Genomic DNA, 27,988 nt, shown 5'->3' with positions numbered 1-27,988 from the left:
TCCCTCGCTGTCCTTCTTGCCTGTGCTTCTAAACCTTTGCTGAAAAGCTTCAGCTGAAAGGCAGTACTTCTTCAGAAGACTAGCCTTGACCTTCGCATAATCATACACATCTTCCGCTCTTAGTATGGCAATTACTTCCGCAGCCTCACACGGCAACATAGACAGCAACCGCTGTGGCCATGTACTCGGACCGAAGTTCATCTCGCAAGTCCTTTCAAAATTTCCGAGGAACAAGCCTATGTTGTTCCCGACCTCAAATTGCTTTAACAGCCTGTCCATGCAGTATGATTCTACCTCACTTGATCATTCCAGAGCCCCTTCACTTCCTTGAGACCTCTCCAAACGCTTGCTTTCAAGTTCAAGTTGCATTTTTCTTGACTCGCGATCTTTCTCGCGTTCCTCTCTGTTTCGTTCTTCTCTCTCTCTGTCCCGTTTATCTCTTTTCTTAAGAAGTTCCAACCCAATTTCAATGTCTTCCATACTGGCCTGTTTGGAAATTAGCTGCAATAATTCCGATTTTAGCATTTCTTTGCGTACCTCTAGGCCCAGTTCCTTACCAACAATCAACAATTTGTCTCTCAGCAGTGTCCTTAGCTCCTTGATTGTTGCTTTACTGCCTTGGTCCTGCTCGCTATGCCTACCTAGGAAAACACAACCTAGCTAACAATCAACAATCTAGCTTCCCTACTGATCTAAACAGAACAACCACAAAATGAAGCCTAGAGAGTCAAAGCAAGAACCAAGCACTCACCGCAGACACAGCACCACGTCGCAAAGTCCATCTCACCGCCGTCAGCCAGTTGTAATGTTTGGAGTTGGGCATGAAATAGATGGTAGCTGGCCCATGTCGTCGTCCAACTTATCCATGCTGACGACGTTGAAGGGAAGGACTGCTTCTCATCGAGAAGGAGGAATATGGGTTTATTTACAGTAATTACATTAGAATGTTACCGTTCATCAATCTAACATGACTGAAAGAGGAATGCACACTCAGCAGCCGCACAACAGCTGCTTATAAGCACTGTCCTCCCTAGCTCCCTAAGTGTGGGAAAAACAGCCATTCAACCTGCTACCGATTCGGAGCATTCAATGTCATCGTAGCCGACCTGCCTTTGAGGGGGGGAGGGGTTTACACACACACTTCCGCACAGGTTTCACTGACCACGCTGAGGTGAGCGGGTTCTCACAGACAATGGCTGCCGCAGCTGTCCATTGTCTGGCGTCTTCAAAGGCCCATGAGAAGGCACCACAAAGCATCTCCTGGAAGCCTTAGCCCTGTGACCTCTCCTCTCTTTGTTGTAGGTAGGATGCATACTTTTAGGTAGGGGGGCAATTTGGAAGTGGTTACGCACGTCCAACAGAACATTCCCTGTCGCATTGGATTCCTACCCATTCCATGATTTTTCTCCCTGTTTTGGACTGGCCTAATCTTTCCAACTGAGGCACTTGCACTGCTTCAATGAGCGCAAATAGCGTGTTGTGAACCCGCCGTGGTTGCTCAGTGGCTATGGTGTTGGGCTGCTGAGCACAAGGTCGCGGGATCGAATCCCGGCCACGGCGGCCGCATTTCAATGGGGGCGAAATGTGAAAACAACCGTGTACCTAGATTTAGGTGCACGTTAAAGAACCCCAGGTAGTCAAAATTTCCGGAGTCCTCCACTACGGCGTTCCTCATAATCAGAAAGTGGTTTTGGCACGTAAAACTCCATAATTTAATTTTTTGGTGTGTTGTGAACCCCCATTTTGAAAAGGAGGTCTGTCGATTTCAAGTCTGGGAGCCCTAAGGCTCTCGTAACGCTCTTCCGAATGATCGCACCTATTTTCTCATTTTCTTCTTGTTTAAACACAAGATACGGTGTGGCATACGCTATTAGGCTGGTAATAAAGGCTTGAATGAGTCTGAGGAGGCTGTGCTCTTTGAGGCCCCTGCGTTTGAGTGCAACTCTCCTAAAGATACCCGTGACCTACCCGCCATGGTTGCTCAGTGGCTATGGTGTTAGGCTGCTGAGCACGAGGTCGCGGGATCGAGTCCTGGCCACGGCGGCCGCATTTCGATGGGGGCGAAATGCGAAAACACCCGTGTACTTAGATTTAGGTGCACGTTAAAGAACCCCAGGTGGTCAAAATTTCCGGAGTCCCCCACTACGGCGTGCCTCATAATCAGAAAGTGGTTTTGGCACGTAAAACCCCATATATTATTATTATCCCCGTGACCTACGCCACGTATCCCTCTAACTTCTTGACTGCCATGAGGTTTTATCCATTTCTGTGGATATACATGCCCAGAATTCTGATTTCCTACACCTCGGGAACCTCATTTCCATTTACGAAAACATTGTTGGGTCTGCTGCTCCCTCGTGTCCCCTTTGATGTTTTGGCTGAATGATTACTAACTTCTAAGAACCTAACTTCGACTGTGTCGTTGTCAACACACATTGCATACATATGCGACAATGCTTCGAGATCATTAGGGTACATAAGACGCAAGTTGCGTAATTCTACTAAAGACATTCGTAAACTAGCTTATGTAACATTTGTTCGACCTCAGCTTGAATACACCGCATCCGTCCGGTCTCCCCATCAGAAATACTTAATCAAAAAACTCAAATCTATTCAGAATAGGCTGCATGTTTTGTTTTATATTGTTATGACTATAACAAAAGCATAACACAAATTAAACTCAACCTCTCACTACAACCCTTGCATGATCGTCGTGATATAGCCCTGCTATCATTATTTCATAAATATGTCCATAATACAGCACCATCAGTTCTGCCTCTAGAAACTCCTCATTACAGGTCACACCGGCTGTACAATCAGTTCAATATCATGTGCATCTATGGAAAGACTAATTCATTTAACTACTCTGCTCTTCCAAGAGCTATTCGCCTTTGGAACAATCTTCCTAATGTCATCGCTTATGAGAGTGACCAGGAAAAATTCAGGCATCTTCTAACAACGCATTTTTTAAACTCTACATAACCTAACATGTTACTTTTTCTTGAGTTTCCCATTATTATTATGCTGCTACCCCTTAAATACTGTTTTGTTATAGCCATGTATTGTCCCGCTCACTCTGTAATTCTATTGGTTATATTTTACTTGGTGAAACTTTCTTGTTCACTGACCTCTCATGTTCAAAAGCATTCGGTTTGTCTTTAGTACAATTTTAACACCGCATTACTGCATGTTAGCGCATTTCTCACACTGTATATTTTGTATATGTTTTCACATATGTATTCTAATTATTGTGTAATCATTGAGTGTACTCTCCCCCCTTACACAATGCCTCTAGGGGCCTGTAAGGTATCACTAAATAAATAAATAAATAAATAAATAAATAAATAAATAAATATTCGAATTACAATCTGAGAGCTATCATGTCTGTAGGTTTTGTGTAAGTCATAGCTTACTATTTTTCTGCGTATTTTAGCTTGAGAAATTCAATTAGTTCAGTGAATTTCTTGCGTCACATGAATAGCCTGGGTATGTGTGGTTCGAAAATATTTTTACTGAAACGACGTGCAACACCGGACGCTGCGCACCGACGCGGGATGCTGCCTCTGACATCGGATTTTCTGCGACACGGGCTCCTTAATGCTATCTCGTTAAAAACGCCTGTCAAGCTTAGACTAGGCTTAGTTGGCAGGCTGTTGGTGTAAGCACTTAATAGCACTTAATTTCTAGTAGGCTCACCTGTAACTATTAGCTACAATGGCACATTGCCAATGGGCATTTGGTTGCTAGCACTTAGCCATGCTAATGCTATTAAGTTGTAGCTTGGCATCCTGGCATCATACAAGATGTAGACGTGCTCGGCAAGGTACGCTGCAGTGACCATAGGATGGTAAGAACTCGAATTAGCCTAGACTTGAGGAGGGAATGGAAGAAACTGGTGCACAAGAAGCCAATCAATGAGTTAGCGGTAAGAGGGAACCTAGAGGAATTCCGGATCAAGCTACAGAACAGGTATTCGGCTTTAACTCAGGAAGAGGACCTTAGTGTTGAAACAATGAACGACAATCTCATGGGCATCATTAAGGAGTGCGCAATAGAAGTCGGTGGTAACGCCGTTAGACAGGAAACGAGTAAGCTATCGCAAGAGACGAAAGATCTGATCAAGAAACGCCAATGTATGAAAGCCTCTAACCCTACAGCTAGAATAGAACTGGCAGAACTTTCTAAGTTAATCAACAAGCGTAAGACAGCGGACATCAGGAACTATAATATGGATAGAATTGAACAGGCTCTCAGGAACGGAGGAAGCCTAAAAACAGTGAAGAAGAAACTAGGAATAGGCAAGAATCAGATGTGTGCGTTAAGAGACAAAGCCGGCAATATCGTTACTAATATGGATGAGATAGTTCAAGTGGCTGAGGAGTTCTATAGAGATTTATACAGTACCAGTGGCACCCATTACGATAGTGGAAGAGAGAATTTGAAGTAGTAGCTTAGCGCAAAGAAAACCACGAACACAAGGGAGAAAGACAAGCGCTAAGCTACTACTTCAAATATGGACGACCAACTAGCCCAACAGTCAACTCTACTAGAAGAGAGAATAGCCTATAGGAATTCGAAATCCCACAGGTAACGCCAGAAGAAGTAAAGAAAGCCTTAGGAGCTATGCAAAGGGGGAAGGCAGCTGGGGAGGATCAGGTAACAGCAGATTTGTTGAAGGATGGTGGTCAAATTGTTCTAGAGAAACTGGCCACCCTGTGTACGCAATGCCTCATAACCTCGAGCGTACCGGAATCTTGGAAGAACGCTAACATAATCCTAATCCATAAGAAAGGGGACACCAAAGACTTGAAAAATTATAGACTGATCAGCTTACTGTCCGTTGCCTACAAAGTATTTACTAAGGTAATCGCAAATAGAATCAGGAACACCTTAGACTTCTGTCAACCAAAGGACCAGGCAGGATTCCATAAAGGCTACTCAACAATAGACCATATTCACACTATCAATCAAGTGATAGAGAAATGTGCAGAATATAACCAACCCTTATATATAGCTTTCATTGATTACGAGAAAGCGTTTGATTCAGTCGAAACCTCAGCAGTCATGGAGGCATTACAGAATCGGGGTGTAGATGAGCCATATGTAAAAATACTGGAAGATATCTATAGCGGCTCCACAGCCACCGTAGTCCTCCACAAAGAAAGCAACAAAATCCCTATAAAGAAAGGCGTCAGGCAGGGAGATACGATATCTCCAATGCTATTCACAGCATGTTTACAGGAGGTATTGAGAGGCCTGGAGTGGGAAGAATTGGGCATAAAAGTTGATGGAGAATACCTCAGCAACTTGAGATTCGCTGATGATATTGCCTTGCTTAGTAACTCAGGAGACCAATTGCAATGCATGCTCACTGACCTGGAGAGGCAAAGCAGAAGGGTGGGTCTGAAAATTAATCTGCAGAAAACTAAAGTATTGTTTAACAGTCTCGGAAGAGAACAGCAGTTTACGATAGGTAGCGAAGCACTGGAAGTGGTAAGGGAATACATCTACTTAGGGCAGGTAGTGACCACGGATCCGGATCATGAGACTGAAATAGCCAGAAGAATAAGAATGGGTTGGGGTGCGTTTGGCAGGCATTCTCAAATCATGAACAGCAGGTTGCCACTATCCCTCAAAAGGAAAGTGTATAACAGCTGTGTGTTACCAGTACTCACATATGCGGCAGAAACCTGGAGGCTTACGAAAAGGGTTCTGCTTAAATTGAGGACGACGCAACGAGCTAATGGAAAGGAGAATGATGGGTGTAACGTTAAGGGATAAGAAAAGAGCAGATTGGGTGAGGCAACAAATGCGGGTAAACAACATCTTAGTTGAAATCAAGAAAAAGAAATGGGCATGGGCCGGACATGTAATGAGGAGGGAAGATAACCGATGGTCACTAAGGGTTACGAACTGGATTCCAAGGGAAGGGAAGCGTAGCAGGGGGCGGCAGAAAGTTAGGTGTGCGGATGACATTAAGACGTTTGCAGGGACAACATGGCCACAATTAGTACATGACCGGGGTACTTGGAGAAGTATGGGAGAGGCCTTTGCCCTGCAGTGGGCGTAACTAGGCTGATGATGCTGATGATGATGATGATGATTACAGCTTATCTTGGGCATTTCGTAGCTGACTGTCATTTGTCCGTGCTACTGAAGCAGTAATACCACAATTTTCACAGTGAACAAAAAAGGAACCAAAGGGCTTGATTTTGTGTTGGACTAGACCGCATAATGCGAATAGAAGATGGAGCCAAAGGAAGCATTAGGGAAATTGCCTGTGTGTGTGTGTGTGTGTGTGTGTGTGTGTGTGTGTGTGTGTGTGTGTGTGTGTGTGTGTGTGTGTGCGTGTGCGTGCGTGCGTGCGTGCGCGCGCGCTTTTTTTTTCGCAAGTGCTGCTGTCTCCATGCGAGTCGTAGCAGGGGTGGGCTCATACAAAACTTGGAAGATACCAAGAACACATTTGCAGAATATAACAGGTTGAATGGTCACACAGAAGAGGTAAAACAGGTTTACAGAATGCTAACAAATACTAACATGATATGTATTTTATCACTTCTGCAGAAAATTGTTCCATAGGCAGTCGTCTAACGGGTCCATCAAGCTTGTTCCACAATTCAATTGTTGACTAAAGGAAAGAAAATTTAAAGCAGTTCAACCGCAACTTAAGTGAGACAATGTTCATCGAATATGTGCACCTGGTTGTGCGCACAGAGCTGGTGACGAAAGATATAGGCATGTAGACATGAACAGAAGAACTTGCAATTTTTAAAAACATGATAAGACGATCACATGTGCATGTCTGAGCCAGCGACTGCAGGGATAATAGTTGAGCATGCAAGGAGGGTGAGAAATGGCGATCGTACCTGCCGTATATAAATTGTATCGCTTTTTTTTTTTTTACAGCTTTAAGTTTATCTACCGTATTTACACGATTGTAAGTCGACCCCTTTTTTAAAATTTGAAAGTCTGAAGTTGGGGGGTCGACTTACAATCGAAACCGAAACATGGCCCCGCCAAAAAAATAAAGCGATACCAACGGGAGCTACAACCACGACCTACTGGAATTCCAGACCTGCACAGATATCCGACTTCTATGGGAGCAGCTTGCGCCCACTTTCGTTCAACCGACGGCCGTAGGTGGCGCTTTTATAACCTGTTCGTCTGCTACGCGGTGGGCGACTGTGCGGCGTTGTAATTAGTACGGCAGCTGTTGTGTTGTGACGAACTGCTTGTCTAGTTGATGATTTTTGCTAACACAGTGACAGTGATGTCACAAGGCTTTGATCGGTCACTTGGCTTCAAAAGTTGACTGCCCGAACCTACAAAATGTTGGAGCGTGTAGTCCGCTGCTCTATGAAATAGCGTTAAATAGCCGCTCCTATTGCCTTTTTCAAGCATACTATTATAAATCACATTGCTTATAGAGTTCGTAAAGTACACTACAGTTTCATTGTATACGTTGTAAAATTCGTTTCTGCGCTCTTTAGAAACTTGAAGCCACCGTAATGTTCGACGACAGAACGATTACCACTCATTTTAACTCTTAAAAGTTGTCCGTGAATGCGTCGTGAGTTCAAAAAGTGAATTACGCACACAGCTTCACTGAGTACGTATCTTAAGCACCACCATTACGCTGCCGCCTTACCACGCAGGAAACCTAGCTTTACAGTTTGAAAAGAGTTCCGTGACGCGATTTAAGGCCTGCAGTGCAGCACGTTTTAAAGCACTGGGATCATTTCTGCAAGCTTTCTACTGAGCTAGACATCCAACGACATTAAAAATAAGAAATGCTCACGCACCTTTCCTTGAAACAGAATCGATCAACCTATTGCACATATCGGCCGGAGGAAGCTTACTCGTGAATACTTTTACTATACTTTTACCAGATATCTTCCTTTCACTATACGGCACACAGCAGTAAATCCTAATGTCATCTGCGACATTAGGCTGTCTGTAATCAACTAAAGAAGCTAGATTATCCTTTGAATCTTTTTTAACAATTCTTCCAGTCTCTTAGGGAGGCTAGGAAAGGGAAATTTATGCCGTCGATCTAGCATTGCAACGGCCACCTATGCTCGTTGTTTACATTTCTTGCACCACTCATCCTCTTCTAGTTTCACTATTCAAACGCAAAGCATTCACAAATATGTGTTTTTTGTATATTTGTGAATTTATTAATTTACCGCCAATACAAGCGCTTTGTGCCTGCCGAAATGGCAAGACAAGCGCTGAACAGATCGCAGAAGCAGACGACAACGAACAGGTTATAACTAGCGCCATTCTGCTCGTACGTTCTTTCCCTAGCGGCAAAATGGGCGAACTAGACCAGGCGTGCTGGAGGAGGGAGATCTGTGCAGGTCTGTAGTTCAGTAGGTCGTGGCTACAACATAGCTATAATTTTATGTTTGCTCTATGGCCCTACCCGTATCTTTTCGCTATCCCGCGTGTTTGTTCGCTTTTCAGAAGGGTTTTTCAACATTTTTGAGAGTTTTACAGTATTACATGCAACACTCATGGGGGGTGTCAATAGTTGATGGAAGCGCCGCTGTTCCCATTTGCGGCGGCACCCTCACAACGGCGGCGCTTGCGGGGAGTATCGGTACTTCATGGAAGAGCAGACACCGCTCGCTGGTTTCTCTTTCTCTGTTTGAAGGCATTGGTATTGACATGGTATTGGTTTGACGCGTTCTACTTGACTGCCGGCTACGTGCTAGTTCTATGCTTCCCCAGTCATGAGTGCTCCAGGCCCACTAATCGTTCGGCACTCGTTCACAGCAGCGTTCAAGAGGGCTGCCATCCTTTACGCCGAAGAAACAAATCACTGCACAGCGGGCCGCAATTTCGATGTTTCGGAACGGGTGGTGCGAGAGTGGCGACTGCAGCGAAGCGAAATTTTCACCTGAGATGACAAGTGAGAAATTTCCGACGTGCCAAAGTCTGGATGCTTTCCGGAGCTGTAGGCTATGCTTGCGGTTTACGTCGCTGAAATGCGTGATCGGTCCCTGCCAGTGAAGTGCGGCGTGGTCATGAAACAAGCCCGGACCTTCGCCTTAATTTTAAGGTTCTGCTCCGCCGTGAGTACAACGAGTGGCTGGCGGCAGAAGACTGCGAAATTACGCCAACCGGACCTGTCAAAAGAGCCTCCCTGACGGCTGCGTGTGGTCTATAGAGTACATTTGGCGTGGGCGGCTGTTCTGCAAGATGTCCTGGTGCGGTCGTTTGCCAAATTTGAAATTTCGCTGGACCATGACGCGCTGTGGGACCGCAGCAACGATGACGATGGCAGCACTAGTGAAGACAAGTAGTCCAGTGACCATGTCAGCTACTAATAAATTTTCGTTATTGAATGCGCCCTCGGGTATGCTCTTATTTTTTTTTTTTCCGGTCACGCGATATGGGGGGGTCGACTTACATTCGAGTCGACTTACAAACGTGTAAATACGGTATATAGCATTGATGGTGAGGGGACCAAATTATAGAAGTATAATTGAAATGAGGAAAGCTAGGAAGCGGGGTGCGAGTAGCAGTATAGATCGTGCCCAAGAAGCTGCCCGTAAGCGGTGGGCTCGACAGGAAGATGGGTGCCACGAAGTGAAGAATGCAGCGAAGCGACGCAGGTACCATGCCAGTAAATTGGATGGGCACGATGATGTGTATGCAAAATTTCAGAAGGACTTTCTGAACAGACATTTCGGATTAAGTTGTGCAGTATGCAGCAGACTGTGGTTCAAGAACAATTTTACAGTGATTGGTAATGTTTGAGATGTCGCAAAGTGTGAGCGTAATGCAGTTTTGACAGCTACCTCAGCTTCTGACTTCGCCAGCTGCTCTGTTTGACTGTGCCGAGGGAGCGCTAATGGCCGCCGCGCACATCGATCATTTGGTGTCGCAGGTGGTTGCTAACAAGCCGTCGGCTGCATTTCCGCACCTGCACAAAGAACCAAATAGGCAGTTAGTGAGTTGCATGGGCTGGTATGAGGAGGCTGCATGTAGTGCGTACTGCCGAAGAACAAGCTGTTCATGAGGCCCAACTTTGGGACCGCAGGCATGAGCGAGAGCAGCAGATGGCATGAACCAGTGAGGAACATATCTTGGAAGCTTGCCTGTTAGTGGCGGGCTTGAGCGGAAAGCCCCCCAGATAGCGAAGCAATTAATGCGCCGCAACAATGGAGGTACGACGCTCCAAAGGCTGATACTTGCATGGTGCGGATGCGTGATTCCGTCGAGACTTTAAGGACAAAACATTTGGCTTCATTTGTCATGTGTGTGACCGATTGTTGTTCAAAACTGACCTATTGGTGATTGTGAGCATTTCTTACCACGATGTTTACAGCTCCGCTGGTCATACACCTATACATGGTGGAATGGCCTTGAATTTTTTGTGTGTACCTCTTTACAACAATAATGTAGGCTTGACATTGTGTTGCACATGCCATGGAAAGTTAATCTGCTTGTAAACTTGTCTTTTTCACTTGCAGCGACGGCTTCTGTATCTTTCCTTGGTGGAGCACTTACTTGGTTCTACTCAGTATGAGGGTCATCGTCAAGTAGAGCTTCGACGCTGCTTTGAGGGGGCACTCGCACACGATGAGTCATCAGCTGAGGAAAAGGAGATTGTGCGTCGCATTCAAATGACCTGGCCTCAGTGGTTTCGTACAGACTGAGCCAGCAATCATTCTGCATGACCTCTACCAAGACTGTTGGCAAGCCTGTCTGTAAGGCTGCATCTTCAGCAGCTGGCCCATCCTGCTGCCCGCAGTTTTTGTTTGTTTTAACGTGCAAGTGATTGGATTTTCCTGCCTACTTAAAAATATGATTATTTAAATTTTTTGTTAACTTCTTTTTTTTTCTTGCAGCAACTGCGTTACTTTTTCTTTCTTTTGGTGGGGAAGGGGGACCAAGCTTTGCCTATATCCTTCCCTTTCAACTCCTCTCCCCCTTTCCTTTTACAAAGAATTTCATAGAGGTGTCTTTGAGTGAGTGAACTATGCCAAAAATCACGAGAAAATACTGCACAATACTGCTGCAGCTACAACTTCTGTGCCTTCAGTTTCTTATTTTTTTTAATGAAGGTGTGTCATTTGGCATCTTTTATGTGTTTGCTTTATGGCATATTTATTGTTTTTTTTTAAATTAGTATCCTTGCAACTGGTAAAATGCTCTCAAGCAAGTAGTTTACGTGATGGTCATGCCGCATGCCTGCTCTTAAGAGACAATATCGTTATCTCATTAATAGGCATTGATCAGAGAAGGTAAGTCAATGAAATAGTGTGAGGTATTGGGCAGCTTTGTCTTCTATATGTGATAAAGACTAAAGTATGGTAAATAAATTTGTATTGTAATATATTGTTCAGTTCGTCCATCACCTTTTTTTCTTTTTGTCAATTTGCACATTTTTCTTTTTTCCTTTGTACTGGGTAGACGTGTGTAATGACCAGATTCATGCAATATCCACACTATTAATTTCACAGTGAGAAGTCTTTAAAAGACTATTTGTGTTACCCACTAGTGACTATGTGCAGGCCAAATCACTGAATTTTAAGCTTCAGTTGCTATATCTTCTTGCAGCAAAATATAAGCTGGTGCTTAGCCATATATAACAGTAGCCCTAGGAAATCTGTTGGCCTTTGTAGAAATACTTGTAAGTTAACCTTCTATCATTTAATAGTCATACCTTTGTTTCTATCAAAAATGTTATACACACATCTGGGTTTTACTTACATTGTGGAAAACATGAGTACAAATAGTGCATCCAACATTGAATTGTCATTTTCTTTCTGTACTGCAGGCATCCAGTCATTCAATGTCAGCGAGTCAGTTACATATTGCTCTATGTTTACTGTTATTTTGTATGTGATGTACATGTTTGAATTTACTTTAATTCGTTATGGATTATGGTTCATTGTGGCACTGCTTGCAGTATGTATATATTTTTGAGCATCTAAAAATGTTTTGTTTCTTGAGATGGATATGGGAATATCTTGGGTGCTGAATTCCAGAATCATAAGAAGCCAACAAACACTGACACCAAGGACAACATAGGGGAAATTACTTATGCTCAATAAATAAAATTAAGAAACGATAAATTAATGGCAATGACTTCTTTATTTCATTTATTAAACACAAGTAATTTCCTCTATGTTGGCCTTGGTGTCAGTGTTTGTTGGCTTCTTATGATCGGGCCCCTCGGTTAACCCCCTTTCTTCTCGTAGACTACCTGTTGGTTACTTGGAATCATAAGTACTGGTTTCACAAATACTTTTACTGCAGACATCACAACCTTAGGGTCTAAAAGTATAATCATTTTATAAAATATGAGACTTGATTATATTTGTAGAATAACTGTGGCTAAGACTTTCCTTTCTGTAGCTGGGTCAGCCATTTAGTCAGTATATGAATGATGAAAATGGTCAGACATAGTGAAACAGGCAGTTGAAATTTAACGTAATTAAATCTTTTCTTTGGCTAGAAACATGTCAAAGTGTTGAAATTGGTTGGGTAGGTGCTACTGTTGGTAAAATAAATGACATTTTCACATTTGCATAATTGAAATCCTGCAACAGTGACTTTGCACAGCTGCAGGAGCAGTTCCCTGGTTACTAGCGTTACTTTCCCATCCACGCATGGTTGATCCTGTGAGTGAGGCCTCAAACCACTGCAGCGCAAGTACATCATGCCCGCCATGGAAGTTAGATAGAAACAGCTGTCTTACAATTACAGAACTCCGTGCTTGCTTTGTTGTGAAGCATTCTTCAAACACAAAGGGAGTGCACCTAGCACAGTTTTTGACAAGGGCCAAGCCAACTTGTGATGCAGCAGTGCATTTTGCTTACATCTCCTGTGCCCTGCAAGTGTTTTTTATAAACACCATGCAGTTTTTCTTTTTTTTCTTAGTTGAAACATGTACTAAAGAACACCTGTTGCAGATAGCACAATTCTGTTGCATCAGCTGGACTACTTAAATAAGTGGACATCACTTGTACAAAAATCGCAGTGTGGTGTTAATTAGCAAAGTTTTGCTAAATGTCATTATTCACTTTGGAGCACATGTAAGGGAACATGCCCCACTCACAGAATTGAAGCTAGCCATGAAGTCATATTCATTGCAAGAAACATTGTTAGCACTTATTAGCACTGCGGAAAACTTAGTGGTGACAGGTGTTAAATGGAAGAATGCATTTTGCCACCTATTTTGAGGACTGGTTTCTCACTAACTGGTGTTAAGCATGGGATTTCTGCTAGGTGGATATGACTACTGCTTGGCTTCAGTTTCTCACGCAACATGTGCACAACAGTGAATAATTACAAAGTTTATTAGTGAAATCTCGTTAATTAAAAATATCACTTCTCTTTATCATACAATTTCCACATCTTTAAGTAATCAAGCTGTTGTAACATAATTGCGCTATCTGCCACTGCAAGAAAGACTGTCTGGTATATTGAAGGGTCAGTGCAGTTCATCCAATACAGAAAATAAAATTAAAATTTTCATTACATCCCAGATTTTCAAAAATCAAGGTTTGTTGTGTCGATGTTCAACTGCACCTATTGTTGAGCGCCAGTATTGTGCAGGGTGTCCCAAGTAACTTGAACCAAACATTAAAGATATGCAAATGCCACTTAGCTGGAAAGAATCAAGGTAATGTTGTTTGCCGTTGCTTGGAAATACTCGCTTTTTTTTCATTCTGCCTAATTAGTTAATTAGCTGTAATTAATTAACTTCCCAAACATTATAATTAGATGAAAAGTGTCTGTAAGAAAATTGTAGGGTGACATGGAAAACTCCTATTACAGCTTTCTGTTCCTCAATACATGCTACATAAAAGTTTTTCCGAACATTAAATAAGCCCAGAAATACATGTAAAGTGCCTCGAGCAGCCAGTCATGTGGCAATTTTGCGTGCATTCACGGGCTTCTTTCACGCTTGGAAAAACACTTTTATGTAGCACGTAATGAGCAACTGAAAGCTGTGTCAGGGGTTTTTCATGTCGCTCTACAATTTTCTCACTGACGCTGTTCATCTAATTATAATATTTAAACTTATTAATTAATTAAGCCTAATTATCTAATTAGGTGGAATGAAAAAATTGCTTGATTATCTTCAAGCGACAGCAAACATGACCTTTGTTCTGTCCAGCTATGTAGCACTTGCACATTTTTAAACACTGGCTAAAGTTAGGTGGCACACTCTGTATAAATGCTGTTTATAAGGCAGCCGTAAGAAGGTGGCTCTTTTCCTATTTTCTAGTCCTGAATTCAGTAAAAGGAGATTCTCTGTCCTACAGCAAAATGCCATTGATGCGACAATCATTGGCTCAAAATAGCTTGTGTGATCCCACTTTATGCATCTGCCTTCCATGCACAATTGGATGGTGACAGTGAACAGTTGCATATGGCATGGGATGTAAATGGCATGATGATGACAATCACATCTAAGCAAGTCGAGGCAGTACATTTGCTCTATTTCAGCAGTTTTTACCTTGTTTTGTTGGTGTGCAATTACGGGCCAAGTGTGTAGACTAGCATATACATGTAAGCTCAGAACACTGTAAACAAGCAGCACTGATACCTCAGCTAATTGGTGTTATATGTCAGATTTTTTTTTTAATGTATGTCTGTGTCTTGTTTTAAAACACAGTAACACAAGTGAATGAAAAGAAAAGTGATACACATTCAAAGCTGTTGTGCAGGGCATCTGTGTTTTGCACTAGGGCAATATTCTCAAGTGATCACATTCAGAGATACAAATGCAAAATTTTGTGTGACTCGACACTGAATGTCTCAGCATGTAGGACCAACAGTTTCTGGCATTGTGCAACGACAGGCAGCAGCTGCGTATGGCGGACCCCCCCTCCCCCCGTACATGGTGCCATGCAGGCCCTATCTTGAAAGTAATCTGCGATAGGGACTGAGTGCTGACAGCTTAGTATGAGCTGTATTCTCGCCACTTCATTCGCATTTAAGCGACAGGCAACACAAAGGTGGATTTGCTCGCTGCTGCTCCCGCACTTCCTCGCGCCAGTGATTTTGACAGCAAGTTTCCGCAGTCATCGAGTGAGAGGTGTTCATGTTTGCTTGTGCACTTGTGACACCATGCTTGTTAATTTAGTTATTTAAGCGAATGTTTACAAGCTTATACGGTCTATAAAACTACTACCCTTACTTCGTGTAGCTGTCTAACAATTTACTGTCGCGATCGATGCTTCTCCTTTCTGGCGAAACTGCAACTTTTTTTAGTGCATGCACAGCGTGCAGAAGTAACTTTTGTTCTCCGTCGCTTACACTCTGCCATTGCTGTTTCTATTGAATATCATCGTCACCTTTTTTTTTTTTTTTTTTCAAGTCAAAATTTGTCACGTGTACAATCTCCATCTGTGTTACCCAGTGGGACAAGGTTGCAACATACCTGTACATTTCAGCAGAATTGGATCAGTCGCACTTGTGATTTGGGCACTTTATCTTGTGTTGCTTCCAACCTGAAAAAGGTGCTGTGTATAGAATTAAATATCAGGTTTATCTATTTTTTTTCCTTCTGCTCTAGATCTGATGTGCTGATATTCCAAAAATGATACTAAAATCAAAATATCACTGCATTAATGACCCTCAGCTAGTTAGATATGGCAACACGAAATATTTCAACCGTCCTCTTTACCAAACCATTGTCTACTGCATAAACCCATGCAAGCTGCAGGCCAAGACTAAAAATATGTAATATCAGCATAGGATGCAACATGATACAGCCATGTCAGTTATTACCACGGTGCCAGCCAAGGGAATCGCTCGTGGCACGTTCCTCATGCTGCAATATTGAAATAACTGATACCATGAGTACCCAACAGATATGTGCATTTTTGTTTAATGAAATGCATTTGCCAGTATGATCAAACTTTGCACCTTTTAATGAGGCTGATGAATACCCATTCACTGGGAGAAGATAGTTCTGTGGCCATCTTGTATTCTCGGGATACAAGAAAAATGGTTGCCCTAATCATTTTGGAGCTCATTATCAAGTTTTGATTTGTTCGCAATGATAACGTGAACTATAGTAGAACTGCACTAGACTTTCCTTCGCTTACCGGTGCTGCAGAACTGTACACCTTCTTTTGCGCTTGATGTGAAAAGAATGTAAGCATGTGTGATACACTTATGGCTTCAATATGGCTTGTACTATATTGGTGAAAGCAGGCAAAATTCAGACATACATGCATATTCACAGGGGGAAAATGAAAATAAATTGAATTTTAGGGTTTTACATGCCAAAACCACGATCTGATTATGAAGCACACTGTAGTGGGGAACTTCAGGTTAATTTTGACCACCTGGGGTTTTTATCGCGCACCCAATGCAGGGTACACAAGCATTTTCTTGCGTTTCGCCCCCATGGAAAGGCTTCCGCGGTGGCTGGGAATTGAACCTGCGACCTCGTGCTTAGCAGCACAATGCCATAGCCACTAAGCCACCACGACGAAAGGGTGTGAGGTGAATTAACGTGCTTAGTAGGTGTTTACCATACGTGTCAGCTTTAGACCATTGAATTTGTCATAGATATTCTCTATGGTGTAAGGTCTAGTCTTGATTATTTCTATTTACTGGTAAGCCTACTGATTGCTTGAATTGGACTTAAATTAGTAGGAGAGTGTACTCTACCAAAGTAGTTTATTATATGTCTGAGAATTACTTGTTTTTCTTTCTTTCTTTCTCTCTCCAAGGCTGTGTAAAACATTTGTCACATACCTTTTTCCTTCGTCATTGTATACCTTATACCTGTATTTTATCTCTTAAAATTGCAACACAATAAATTGCGTGTGGTGCTTGTCCAGGCATACCTACAGGCTGGATGAGCACCCTGGAAGGCTGGAAGTAACTATGGTATTGATAGCACGAGTCACATCAGCGCATACTTGGTATATGTGTTGGCTTAGGAAAAGATGCTGCTCTTTAAAAACTTTCCCTCCAATAAAATGCAATCTGCTTTCCATGTTCCGAGTCCTGAATATTTGGCTGCACGTGTTCAAAAAAAGATTTTGCGCTCACCGCTGCACTGTTCTTGCTCAAAGTTTGCAGAATGATTGCATTTTGTCGTCGACTTCGTTTGGTATAACACTTATACTTATTAGTCGCCTGTTTTTTAAGACAAAAATGAGAAACTGTTTTTGCCTATGGGAAAAATTGCATCTGAAAAGCCGGCCCTGGCACAGACTTGTGTCGCCGCCTGCCGGCAGCAGTAGGAAGGAGCTGCCGCCGCCTAAGCGGACGATTTCAAGATGTTGTTTCGTCTGATACGCAGCTCCTTCCTGCTGCTACCGGCAGGCGTCTGTGCCAAGGCTGGCTTTTCAGACTCCATTTTTCCCATAGGCGAAAACAGTTTCTCATTTTTGTCTTAAAAAACAGGTGACTTATTGGGCCAAGTGTTATACTAAATAAAGTCGGCAACAATATGAGATTGTTCCGCAAAATTTGAGCAAGAACAGCGCAGTGGTGAGTGCAAAATCTTTTTTGAACACGCGCAGCAAAATATTCAGGACCCTGTGTATAGGACAGAGCACACTTGATCAGCCATGCAATTGGTATTCCAGTTTGATTCCATGGAGACTGGGCATTATCCTCGTGAGACCCATCATACATAATTTTACATTGGCTTCAATCTTTTCAAAGTTCATTTGGAACTATTTACATGAAATATTACGTGATGCCTGTATAGAAATGGTTTAGTTATATTCTTGACAGCAGCATTAAAAAATATTGACACTAATTGACATAAGCTGTTGTCACAAACATTGAAAACTTAAAATCTACCATGAAGTGTATCTTGAATACCACGGAATTACATGAAAATTCAGGATGCAGCGCAGACAAGGCAATCCACCACAAGTCGTTGCATCTTCCTCTGTTTTCATAAACAGTTTTCATCATATCAAATGTGAGGAGGTGGTCGCTTTGCCGGCTTACCTGTTCATAAACCTGTCTGTAATAAGAACCAATTTGCAATGTGTTTATGCCCTTGAGCTGTTTTTGAGTCTCTGGAGGTTAACTAAAGAGTGATAGGTTGGCATAACATGGTATTTGGGATTAGTGAAGCTATTTCAACTGCTCATGTTCTGCAGGGCCTCAGTTGCTATAGCATTCTGCTTCCTAACATGAGGCTCTGCGTTCAATTCTCGGCCACCGTGGCCTCATTTCACTGCGAGCTGAATGCAAAGATGCTCGTGTGTTATGCTTTAGACATACATTGAAGAACCACCGGTGGTCAAAACCAATCTGGAGCACCCCTCCACAGCAATATCTCATGGTCCCTGTGTTGCTTTGGGGCATTAAATCCCATAAATCAAGTGGCCATGTGACAAACTCCAGCATGACATTTTGGAATTTTGGTGCTATCTGCACTCCACTGCTACTATAGCTGCTGTAGGGAAAACACGCGAAAGCCAGGAGATAGTAGACATATCCCAGAGTCTAAGCTCTGATGAAGTTGATCTCCTGAAACATGTCTAACATTTTGTTGCACGAACAACATAGTAAACAAATACAAACTCAACAAAGATATAAGAGTTTTCAAGACTCATGCGCATCAAGGAGTCCTTTTTCGATAGGCCAGACATAGGAAAACAGGATAGACACCCTCTTAGGCCAACTAGCTTGTGGACACCAGAAGCCGAACAGTGCCCAGACCTTGATTTATACATAAAGCTAATCTTAAAGAACGTTCTAGACTCAATGCAATGTTGGCGGAAATGCAAAAATTTGTCTCCCGCTCAGCACCATACCCTTACAGAACTCGCGTAAAGAAATGATATTGCAATAAAACCAGCAGACAAAGGTGGCAGTATCATAATCTGGCCTATAGAAAAATACAAGAATGAGGCGTCCAAACTGAGCAACCACACCCATTACAGAAAACTCGACAGTAACCCAACTTCAGACTACAGCAATACTGGGCAAAGCACAATAGCGGAGCTACTGTCCAGGGAACTAATCACACAATCTGAATATCGCTTCATGATGCCCAAGAACAAAGAAGCAGGCTGCTTTTATCTTCTTCCTAATATACCTAAGGTTCCCATAGAACAAATATCTACTGCAGAAGTCCCAGGTCAGCCTATACTGTCTAATAAAAACACACTTGGCAAGTCACAATCTAAATTCTTATGTCGCCACTTGTCAAACATCCCCACCACCCTCCCATCTTTTGTTCAAGTCATGCCGCACTCCCATCGAATTATCGATGGCATCAACGCCAACCAAATCCAGCCACCTTCCTGTCTCTTTGTCTATGTCTGCCTCTCGATTTTTTCCTACTCTAAAGTTTTCTGGCATTCTCCTAGCATAACCATGTACCAACTAGCCCAACAAGCCACTCTCATCTCTCAAATCCTTTCCAACCGTGCTATTCTAGTCACTGAATTTTTCTGCCCTTTACACTAACATACCCATGAGTGAAGGAATTGAAGCCGTATCAAACTCCCCCACAGTCAATCCCCAAATGCACGCTCCTGAAGTTTACCTGTCACTCCTTAGGTTAGTTCTCACGCTCAACTATTTCGAATTCAGTTATATTCACTACCTGCAAACTTTTGGCACTAGCACGGGAACACCATTTGCTGCCACGTATGCAATCTAGAACTGGTACAGCGCAAGATACAAAGGAAGCCGAGCCGGCCAGATAAAGGAACAGAGCGGAACAGGAACAGCGCAGCGCTCTGTTCCTTTATCTGGCCGGCTCGGCTTATCTCTTCCTTTGTATGTTGCGCTGTACCAGTTCTAGAATGCAATACCAACTCACCCAATCCTCAACCCTAGTGCATGTATGCAAGCATTTTCATGGGACAGCTTGAAGCAGACCTGTTAAAATCCTACCCCACACCTATCTGCATTACATTGACAACATATTTATAATATGGGAACACGGCACAAATGCGTCAACCAACTTAATTAGCTATCTCGGTCACTTTCACCCGAGTATTAAATTTAGTGCTCACCACTCCTAATCAAAGCAACATCATTGACACAACAGTCTACATAGAAAACAGAAAACTGAAAATGACACTTTACCGGAAACCTATGGATAGCCAGCAATATTTAGACTGCAACTGTCAAAATGAATAAATGAATAAGAAGAATCTGCAGCAAAGACGACGATTATATCCACCACCTAAATAAATTTAAACAACGCTAGCAGAAAAAACTATTTACAAGTTCTTCTCGACGGAGCTTATAACGTCACGTCAAGATCGGAGAGGCAGTCGGAATTGGCTAAGAAACAGCCTGCACCTGAATCTGAGAGACCACCAGCCTTTATGACATAATACTCTAATGCCCCCCCAAACATAACTTCGTACGAAAATACCACCCAATATCATCAAGTAACAAACGTCTGAGAAAAGTGTTTCATGATGTACCAAGGGTTACGTATCACCACAACGGAAACTTTAAACACATCTTAGTGCACGCAAAAGTCGGCCAACATCATTCCCCTGTAATAAAAGCATGTTGTCGCCCCAGGTGCTAAACCTGCTGTTGACGTGCCGGCTGACACACGGCCGTGGCACCGGCGGTGTGCGTAACACCCCTTTATTCTCAATTCTATACCTTCGCCGCTAACACACCTTTGGTCATTGCCTCACCCACCCGCCTTACCCCCTCTCCCCTTTAGAAGAACCCTACCTATATACAGTCGAAGTCCACGATAACGAAATCCCACGACCACAAAATTCCCTGACAATGAAATATTTTCTTATTCCCGGCGAACACCAGTAGGATTCAGTGCATTTCGTACTTCTCGACAACGAAATGTCGCTGTACTAAAATCCCTCATCAACAAAATTTGCCAAAACATAACCCTGCATATTACCTACTTGCACAAAACTAGCAGGCTCCAAAATGTGCTCAAATGTGTTTGCACTAAAATTGCGTTAAATACCACCACATTACATTTGTGTGGGTGCTGCCATTTTTGTTTACATAAACTACCAAGCGCCGGAAGCGATCACGCTGAAAACACATCATGGCCACCATCTTGTTTGTTGATCACCTGTTCAGCGCCTTCTCTAAAAATAGAGGAGGCGCTGGCCCGTTTCAAGCGGCAGCATGTTCCACTGACATGTGACGACAGTTTTTGCACGCCTGTTGCAGTGCGTAATGTGCGCCTCGGCGAGAAAAATGCAGCAAAAAACAAGGAAATCGACGCTCCAGTGACGTGGAATTGTTTACGGCGCTTGAGATGGCGGTTGCAGCATGGAGTGCCACACATAGGGCTGTGATTGAGCCATCACCTGAGAATGCGCATTCTTTGCTTCAAGGACGCTGGTTTTGGTGCCATATATACGAGATACAATCACTTTCATGCTCGGCACCAGACGCGTCGGTGCCTATGGGCGACAGCATGTGCTGGAGAAATGGTGCTGCATGCGTGAAGCGCTGCTGCTCGGCATTCGGTGTCGAACTATGCAAAATCTCGCAAAAGTGATCGTATCTCCGAAAGCAACTGACCGAGGATACTGCTCCATGGCAGTGTTGCCACTGCTCATCGATGCATGCGGCGCACTTTGTACATTCGGCAATGGGGTTCTATATCCTCACGAGCTTGCCAAAGTAAACTAACAGAATTTTGACAGAAAGTTTCATTGCGTAATGCATTACCTATCTGTGCTGTCTCATTTTGCAACAATGAAATTCTCGCGAAAGCGAAGTTTTTCGCGTTCCCCGCCGATTTCGTTATTGCGAGGTTCACCTGTATACTGTGCCAAGGAAAGCATAAGCCACCATGAAAAAGACAAGTCCGCTTGTCAAAACATTGGCTCCCGCTTTTACCTTGTTCTCATTTTGCTCATCGTATAGCTGCTATAAGGAGTTGAGGTCACTGCCATCGATTCTGCAAGTGTCATCAGGATTTTTTTTAGTCTTGTTTGCATACTGTGATGTTAATATACTTGTTATGGTTGCAATGAAAGAAACGGACTTTCATTATTCTTTGTATTCCATTGTTTCATATGTTTGCTGCTTGTGCACAGATGTTGCTTGCTGTAAGGAAAGAAGGCTAAGTAGAATATAATTTAATATGCAAGTTCTGTACATTTGTGTGTGCCATGCGCATACGTGCATGTGTGATCTTACTTTTAAGTGTGAGCAAAATGGACTTGCTGCAGCCATAGTTTAAGAAAGAGAAAGGAAGTAGTTTATTTTTTAATTACTAGTTCGATTGACCTAAAAGGAGCAGCATTTAGGATAGGGCAAGCTAGAAAGACATACACAACTGTCAGTGCTTTGTCTCCCTAGTCTGTCGCACTCTTCAAAGTTTTGCCAGTACACCAGGCAGTCCTTTGCCTGTTGTTCAGCAACTAATGAGAGTGCCTCTCGCAGTGTCTGCAAGTTAGTACTCTTTGCCAGCAACTATTTTACCATGCTAGCTGCAGCAGTGATGAAATATGTGGGTTAGCATAGGCTTTGTCTACCTTGACTTGAAGTCCTGGTATTCAGTAGACAGTGTACTAGCTATGTGTCAGATACAGTGTTCCTATGTTGGCAAGAGCACCTTTCTAAACATTTTAAACATAATGTCCTTTTGTTAGCATTATTAATTTTTTGTACTTTAGGTGGGCAGAGGGGTTATAAAACTGTAATATTCACTGAGAACACTTGGCATTGTAGTAAAGTCGTGGAGGAAGAAAAGCTTAAAAGATGCCCCAACCAAGCCCGGCTGCATTGAAAGAATGTGTGGCAGCCTTTGCATGTCTTTTTTGCAAAGGAGCACTTGGTCCAGTCGGCTGACAGGTGTGTTGTCATAGAAATTGCACCTCGATCACCTAGGTTCTCTGTGAGGTGCAAATGCACATAGATGTCAATGACAACTGTGATGTTGCACTTGGTGCATCTGTACTTGCACTGCATCTGGAGCCAACTTAGCATTCAATCTATATGTAACACTGGCAATGTGCAGCCTTCATTTGCAGAACTTTTGCTTTGGCAACGCCTCTTGCAGTGCCAGAAGTTTGGCGCAATGCTGACTCAACCTCTGTAACATGCCTTGCCAGCATGGAAGAAGTCAGGCAAGTGGGCAATGAGAATTGGTCGATGGAGCCACGGGGGAGGGCATTACAGAAAGGACAGAATGAAAAGTAGAGGGAAGGAGGCCTACCAAGTTTATGGGGCCTTCACGTTTTGCATGTGGCTTTAGAAAATGGACATTGGGACCTCTCCTGTGTTGTTTTATTCCTCCATATTTTGTTGTGAACATGGCATCTTGCATTGCAGTCTTTAAATGTGCTAATGAATATTTTCCTACACAAGTATAGCCAGCAAACTTTTGCTGGCTATACTTGTGTATGATGACTACACACTCCATCTATACTCTGCTCACGAGTGCAGCAAAGGATTGTCTCATAACCTTAAATTGTCCAGATGAGTGAAGCCTAGCCAGTCAAAACCCTACTCCAGTACTTCTCGCTTTCCTGGCTTGTCTTGGCCCATCTTCACATTCTTGCCAACCAGTCCCACTTGGGCAGTCCAGTTAAGTAAGACAGTGTGACAGTGGTCTTTGTCAGCCCAACCTAGCCTAGCTTGCAGACATATGAAGCCTGCAGCAGTCACACTACCAGAGCAGGCTGACCAAGGGAATGTCCATAAATATAATGAGCATGTAGGCCATGTGTAGAGTACATGCAGTGAAAGAAATTTGGGAGCTGTTTTCTTATTGTACAGACATACTGCCTTTCAGACTGCTAGGGACCCCACGTATTGTGATGTGTACCGACCGCAATACCTTCTCTTCTTATGCAATGATGACATTTGTAATCTGTGAAAAATAGCCTTGACAGCAGTTTAGCATCCTAAGAATGTAAACAATTAAAAATTGTGCCCATTTTTTTCCTTATACATATATTAAGCTCATTTCACAAAGAACTGAAAATCTATTTGTTTCATTTACAGGCAGATTACTATTGCATTTCATGTACTTTGAGAGACTTGTGAAAAGGAGCTGTGAATGGATGCTTTCAGCTTTCGTCCCGTTATTGTATTGAACATTTGACAGCGCTTATTAAACAAGGTCTAGTTTGCAGAATAATGTGTTTGTTTGATTTGCAGCACTTCAAATGACTCCATTTTGTGTGCACAATGTGCCTAGAATAGCTCTAACCATGAGCATTCCTTCCATCAAGGCTCAAGGCCTTAAAATGTTGGATTATTTGTCTTGCTAGTAGAAGTGAAAAATTTTATGTAATGTATTGCAAATCTTGTTTTGCTTTTTGTGTGAATTCTTAAAATTGGCTTTCTATGTTTTGCTTGGCATGAACTGGTACAACATATTCTTGAATTGTAGCGTGAAGTGACTCAGAGAGAGACTAGAAGCAGACAAGACGAGCGCGTCTGTATCTATCCTTTCTGTCCTTTCACGGTACAACATATACCACCACTCATATTTTTTTGTGCATCATAAAACCTGTCACTCGTTGCTGCAGGAGCTAAGCTTATGTAATATCGCATTTATGAAATGTCACTGCAGCAATCTAGTGTCTGAAATTGTTCATCATTTTGCTGTTGCAGGTAATATTGCAGGTGACGCAGACTAGCGTCGGTACCTGTGTGCAGATATTTGTTTGACAGTGATGTATTGCTGCTTTCCAACTTTGTGAACATGATGAAAGCTGAGTGGAATTGGTCGAAGTTGGTATCCTGCTCTTACAGAGCACTTTTGTTTAGATTTTCTGGATTGCCTACAAGAAGCTCAGACTATGTACGTAGCTTTGGTGCTGTTTGTTGTGGCACATTGTGGGCAAGCATGAGGGTACATCAAGTGTGTTGAATTATACACATTGCCATTGTGCAGCTAATAAAAGCAGTTTGTCTGTGGCACAATATTCAACTTTATACCTGCAGTTTTCAGTAAGCAATTCAACCAGAGTTCCGACATCTATACCACTGTTCCCTTAACAACCTCACCATGATAAGGCTGCATTTATGCTTCCACTTTTGTTGTAGGTACTGTGTAAACATACATAGAGAACATGTACTCTGTCCCTTCCGTTGGAAGTGTATATGAATGAATACCTTCATCTTTTATGTAATTTTTGCTTGCATATATTTGCCCTTCTGCATCTATCACCAGTGTTACCACTTTTGTTCAGTGCCATATTGTTTTTGCAGCTACTAGTTTATTACAGTAACTTAAAGTAGCAGTTATCCAAAGTACATCTCTTCACCCTAATTCCCATAGGAGTTTATATATAGAGTTCTCTACCTTCCTATTCTACTCAAAATAGCTGTAGCACTTAAACATCTATTTTATGTCAGTATCAAAGGATCTATGTATTGAGTAGCATAAAGGATTTTTAGCACTGTTCCTACTGCTTTGTTTTCCCCCTCCACAGACATATAAAAGCACTTCTTTTTTTTTTTTTGTAGCATGCATGAGAATGACGGATGCCTTAATCACTTTTATAAGGCTATTATTGGATGCAGGGTTGATGCTCTATTCTAGTCTTCTAGCATGTCTTCTGTGAGCAATTGCATGTAGATCATCATGGATATCTTCACCGGTGGTATTGCAAAAGTGTGCTGCTCATGTGTTATGCAATCTGCCTATCATTTGCGTAATACTATGTGAACAAGCCGCTTTCTGTAGTTGCTGTTCATCAGATGTTTAGTTCGCAAGTAAAAATTCTGCAAAAATTTTCAAGCCTTGTGTGTTCTCACATTCATTAATATCCATCATTATGCAGTGTAGTAAAGTGTTGTAATAAAGAGTATTTATTAGAAACATACTCTGGATTGTAGACATCACATCCCCACTAGAGATCCTGTGTTGTGTGCAAGGATTTGGGACACCTCATCTGGTTAAAGTAAATCATTGTTACTGTTTCACTGGTTCCCAAACTAAGTTTTAAAGAATGGGAGGTGTTTTGCAGGCAGCTTCTTGCCGTTTTTCCTTGGGGAAGCTTGGGGAGAATAGACTGTTTGTGTACACTGAAAGTAATGTATGTTCCCTCCAGTTTTATTGCGATAGCAATTACAGGGACAATGCAGGCGCATTTTTGTCGTCGCCGCGCCTCGTCTGCTGTATGTGCGAGTGAAAGCACGCCAGGGAAGCCGACGATCGCGGCTCAATCTGGCGCGAAGGAGAAAGTGGAGAGCAAACGCGCAGTCTTCCGTCGCGCGAAAGGCCGTGGGTATCCATCTGGCAACAACTGCGCAATTCGCAACCGGGCGCATAGGGAACCGACGATTGCGGCTGCGCCATATATGGAGGAAAGTTAGAGTTACTGTATATGCTACCAAAGCTACCTTTGGTAGCATATACAGCAATTCTAAGGAAAGTGGGGAGGCACCGCCGGATGGAGAGGGGAGAGGGCTTCGACTGCGCCAACAAGTACGTACTTAGCACGGTTGCGTGCGTCGTATCTTGGAATGGTATCTGCAGACGCCTCATTCGTACCTGTGTGCGCGCTGTGTTCTAGCCACTCTGGTATTAAAACGATGGACAGCATGCAGTTCGCTTCCTTCGCTGCTGCTGCCGCGCTTGCTCGTACCTAGTCCTTTGACAGCGACTGTGCTCATCGTGTGTGATGTGTTCATGTTTGCTTGTGCGCGCTGGTGCCATGCTTGTTAATTCAGTTAGTAATTAAGCGAATGTTTCCAAATGTGTACGGCCGATAAAACTACTATCCTTACTTCGTATAGTTTCCGCAGCGACAGATCAGGCCAATGACATAAACTTACAGTGTGCCCTATTCTAGTACACTGTACATAAACTAACCCCACCACAAGGCTTCACCCACTCTGACCACAATGGCAGTGGGGTGCTCATTTTTGAACACCAGTACATGGTAAAAAAAAAGGAAACTATAGGTAGTAAAAATTAACCTGCCGTCCGTACTATTGATCAGATTGGTATGTAAAACATCCTTTTTTGTATTAAAATGGCCCCTTGCCAGGTGTTTGGCAATGTTTAAGACAATGCCACGCGCTAACGATCATGTCTGCAAAGTATTGGAGCACTGCGCACTGCGAAAAGAGCTGAAATTTCAAGCCTAAGACCTTATTCAAGTTTAAATTTACTGTACGGGGAACCAGCGCAGGAGTTTCGAGCTAGTGTTCCTGTATATGCTGTATAGCATATACAGGAACACTATTTCGAGCTGCCTCACAGCGCCCCTTGTAGCCATCGGGCGCATTGTTTAGTCATACAAACAAGAAAATGGCCAGCCCTCGTAAGCGTCAGCCCTCGTTCCCAACGTTACTAGATGCTCGTTCCCCTGCAGGCCTGCGTGTCCCGGGCACCAGACCAGCGTGTATATAGGTCCGTCCGATTCGCCTGCACCACTGTGAATTAGTTCACGGCGGTTTACGAAAAGTTCAGAAACTGTGCAGCTCGATTTCTGCGGTGCAGGTGCGGTGCAGGTGCGGTGCAGGTGTCAAGTCCGACTAACGTGCACGGAATGCGTATGTTTGAGAAGTCCTGAACTGCTGGTATGCTTGGCTACTGGGGCGCAAATACACACCACACTTGCGTAGACACATCAGGCGTGCGTAAGCGGAGTTTTAACGGCGCTCGTGCCTGTGTGCTGCGTCGTCTGCTACGCCGCTGCTTCGCACCTGTATGCCTACACGAAGTCGTCACCGACGGTGTAGCGAGTGCAGCAAAATCATGAACCAGCCCTGTATCTTTCCTGCACCTTTTGAAACGAACGGCGTGGTTCAGCGGGCACCATTGCTGCACCGCTGAAACAAATGGCAGGGTGCAGCACTTCGTAAACTGGTTCAGGTGGTGCGGGTGAATCGACCGTGCCTTGTATTCTTGAGTTCCTTTCGCAGCAGGTCGCTAACTTTGAAAGGGAGACGGCCATAGAGACAGCCGTTCATAAAGAAACGGCACACCTCCCGAGAGTCTGAGATGATGGTGTTGTACGACTCCCTCGTCCGTTCCCGGTCCTTGATTGCCAAGGCGATGGCGAAGCATTGTGCCTTGGCAATCGAAGACGTGATCAGGGAAGCG

The 27,988-nt window shown here is 43.3% G+C and overlaps 1 protein-coding gene and 1 long non-coding RNA gene across 4 annotated transcripts in view; one reads left to right on the top strand and one right to left on the bottom strand.

Moving 5' to 3' along the window:
• Positions 1 to 11,356, top strand: part of LOC135907729 (NCK-interacting protein with SH3 domain) — an 80,202-nt gene extending 68,846 nt beyond the window's left edge. For all 3 annotated transcript variants that reach the window (XM_065439461.1, XM_065439459.1, XM_065439462.1), the window contains exon 12: positions 10,482 to 11,356. In XM_065439461.1, coding sequence (XP_065295533.1) covers positions 10,482 to 10,667 — 186 coding nt within the window. In that variant the 3' untranslated portion in view covers positions 10,668 to 11,356. The remainder of the gene's footprint in view (positions 1 to 10,481) is intronic.
• On the bottom strand, positions 798 to 27,537 carry LOC139049423 (uncharacterized). The gene is made up of 4 exons (XR_011508226.1): positions 27,495 to 27,537; positions 15,410 to 15,479; positions 9,807 to 9,931; positions 798 to 893 (listed from the first exon to the last, which is right to left on the bottom strand). It is a non-coding gene; the product is annotated as an uncharacterized lncRNA (long non-coding RNA).
• Positions 27,538 to 27,988: the final 451 nt, after the last annotated feature.

Source organism: Dermacentor albipictus, chromosome 1 (genome assembly GCF_038994185.2).
Source record: "Dermacentor albipictus isolate Rhodes 1998 colony chromosome 1, USDA_Dalb.pri_finalv2, whole genome shotgun sequence".
NCBI classification, from domain to species: domain Eukaryota; kingdom Metazoa; phylum Arthropoda; class Arachnida; order Ixodida; family Ixodidae; genus Dermacentor; species Dermacentor albipictus.
Note: the sequence above shows the minus strand (reverse complement) of the source record. Positions and strands in the feature narration are given on the sequence as shown.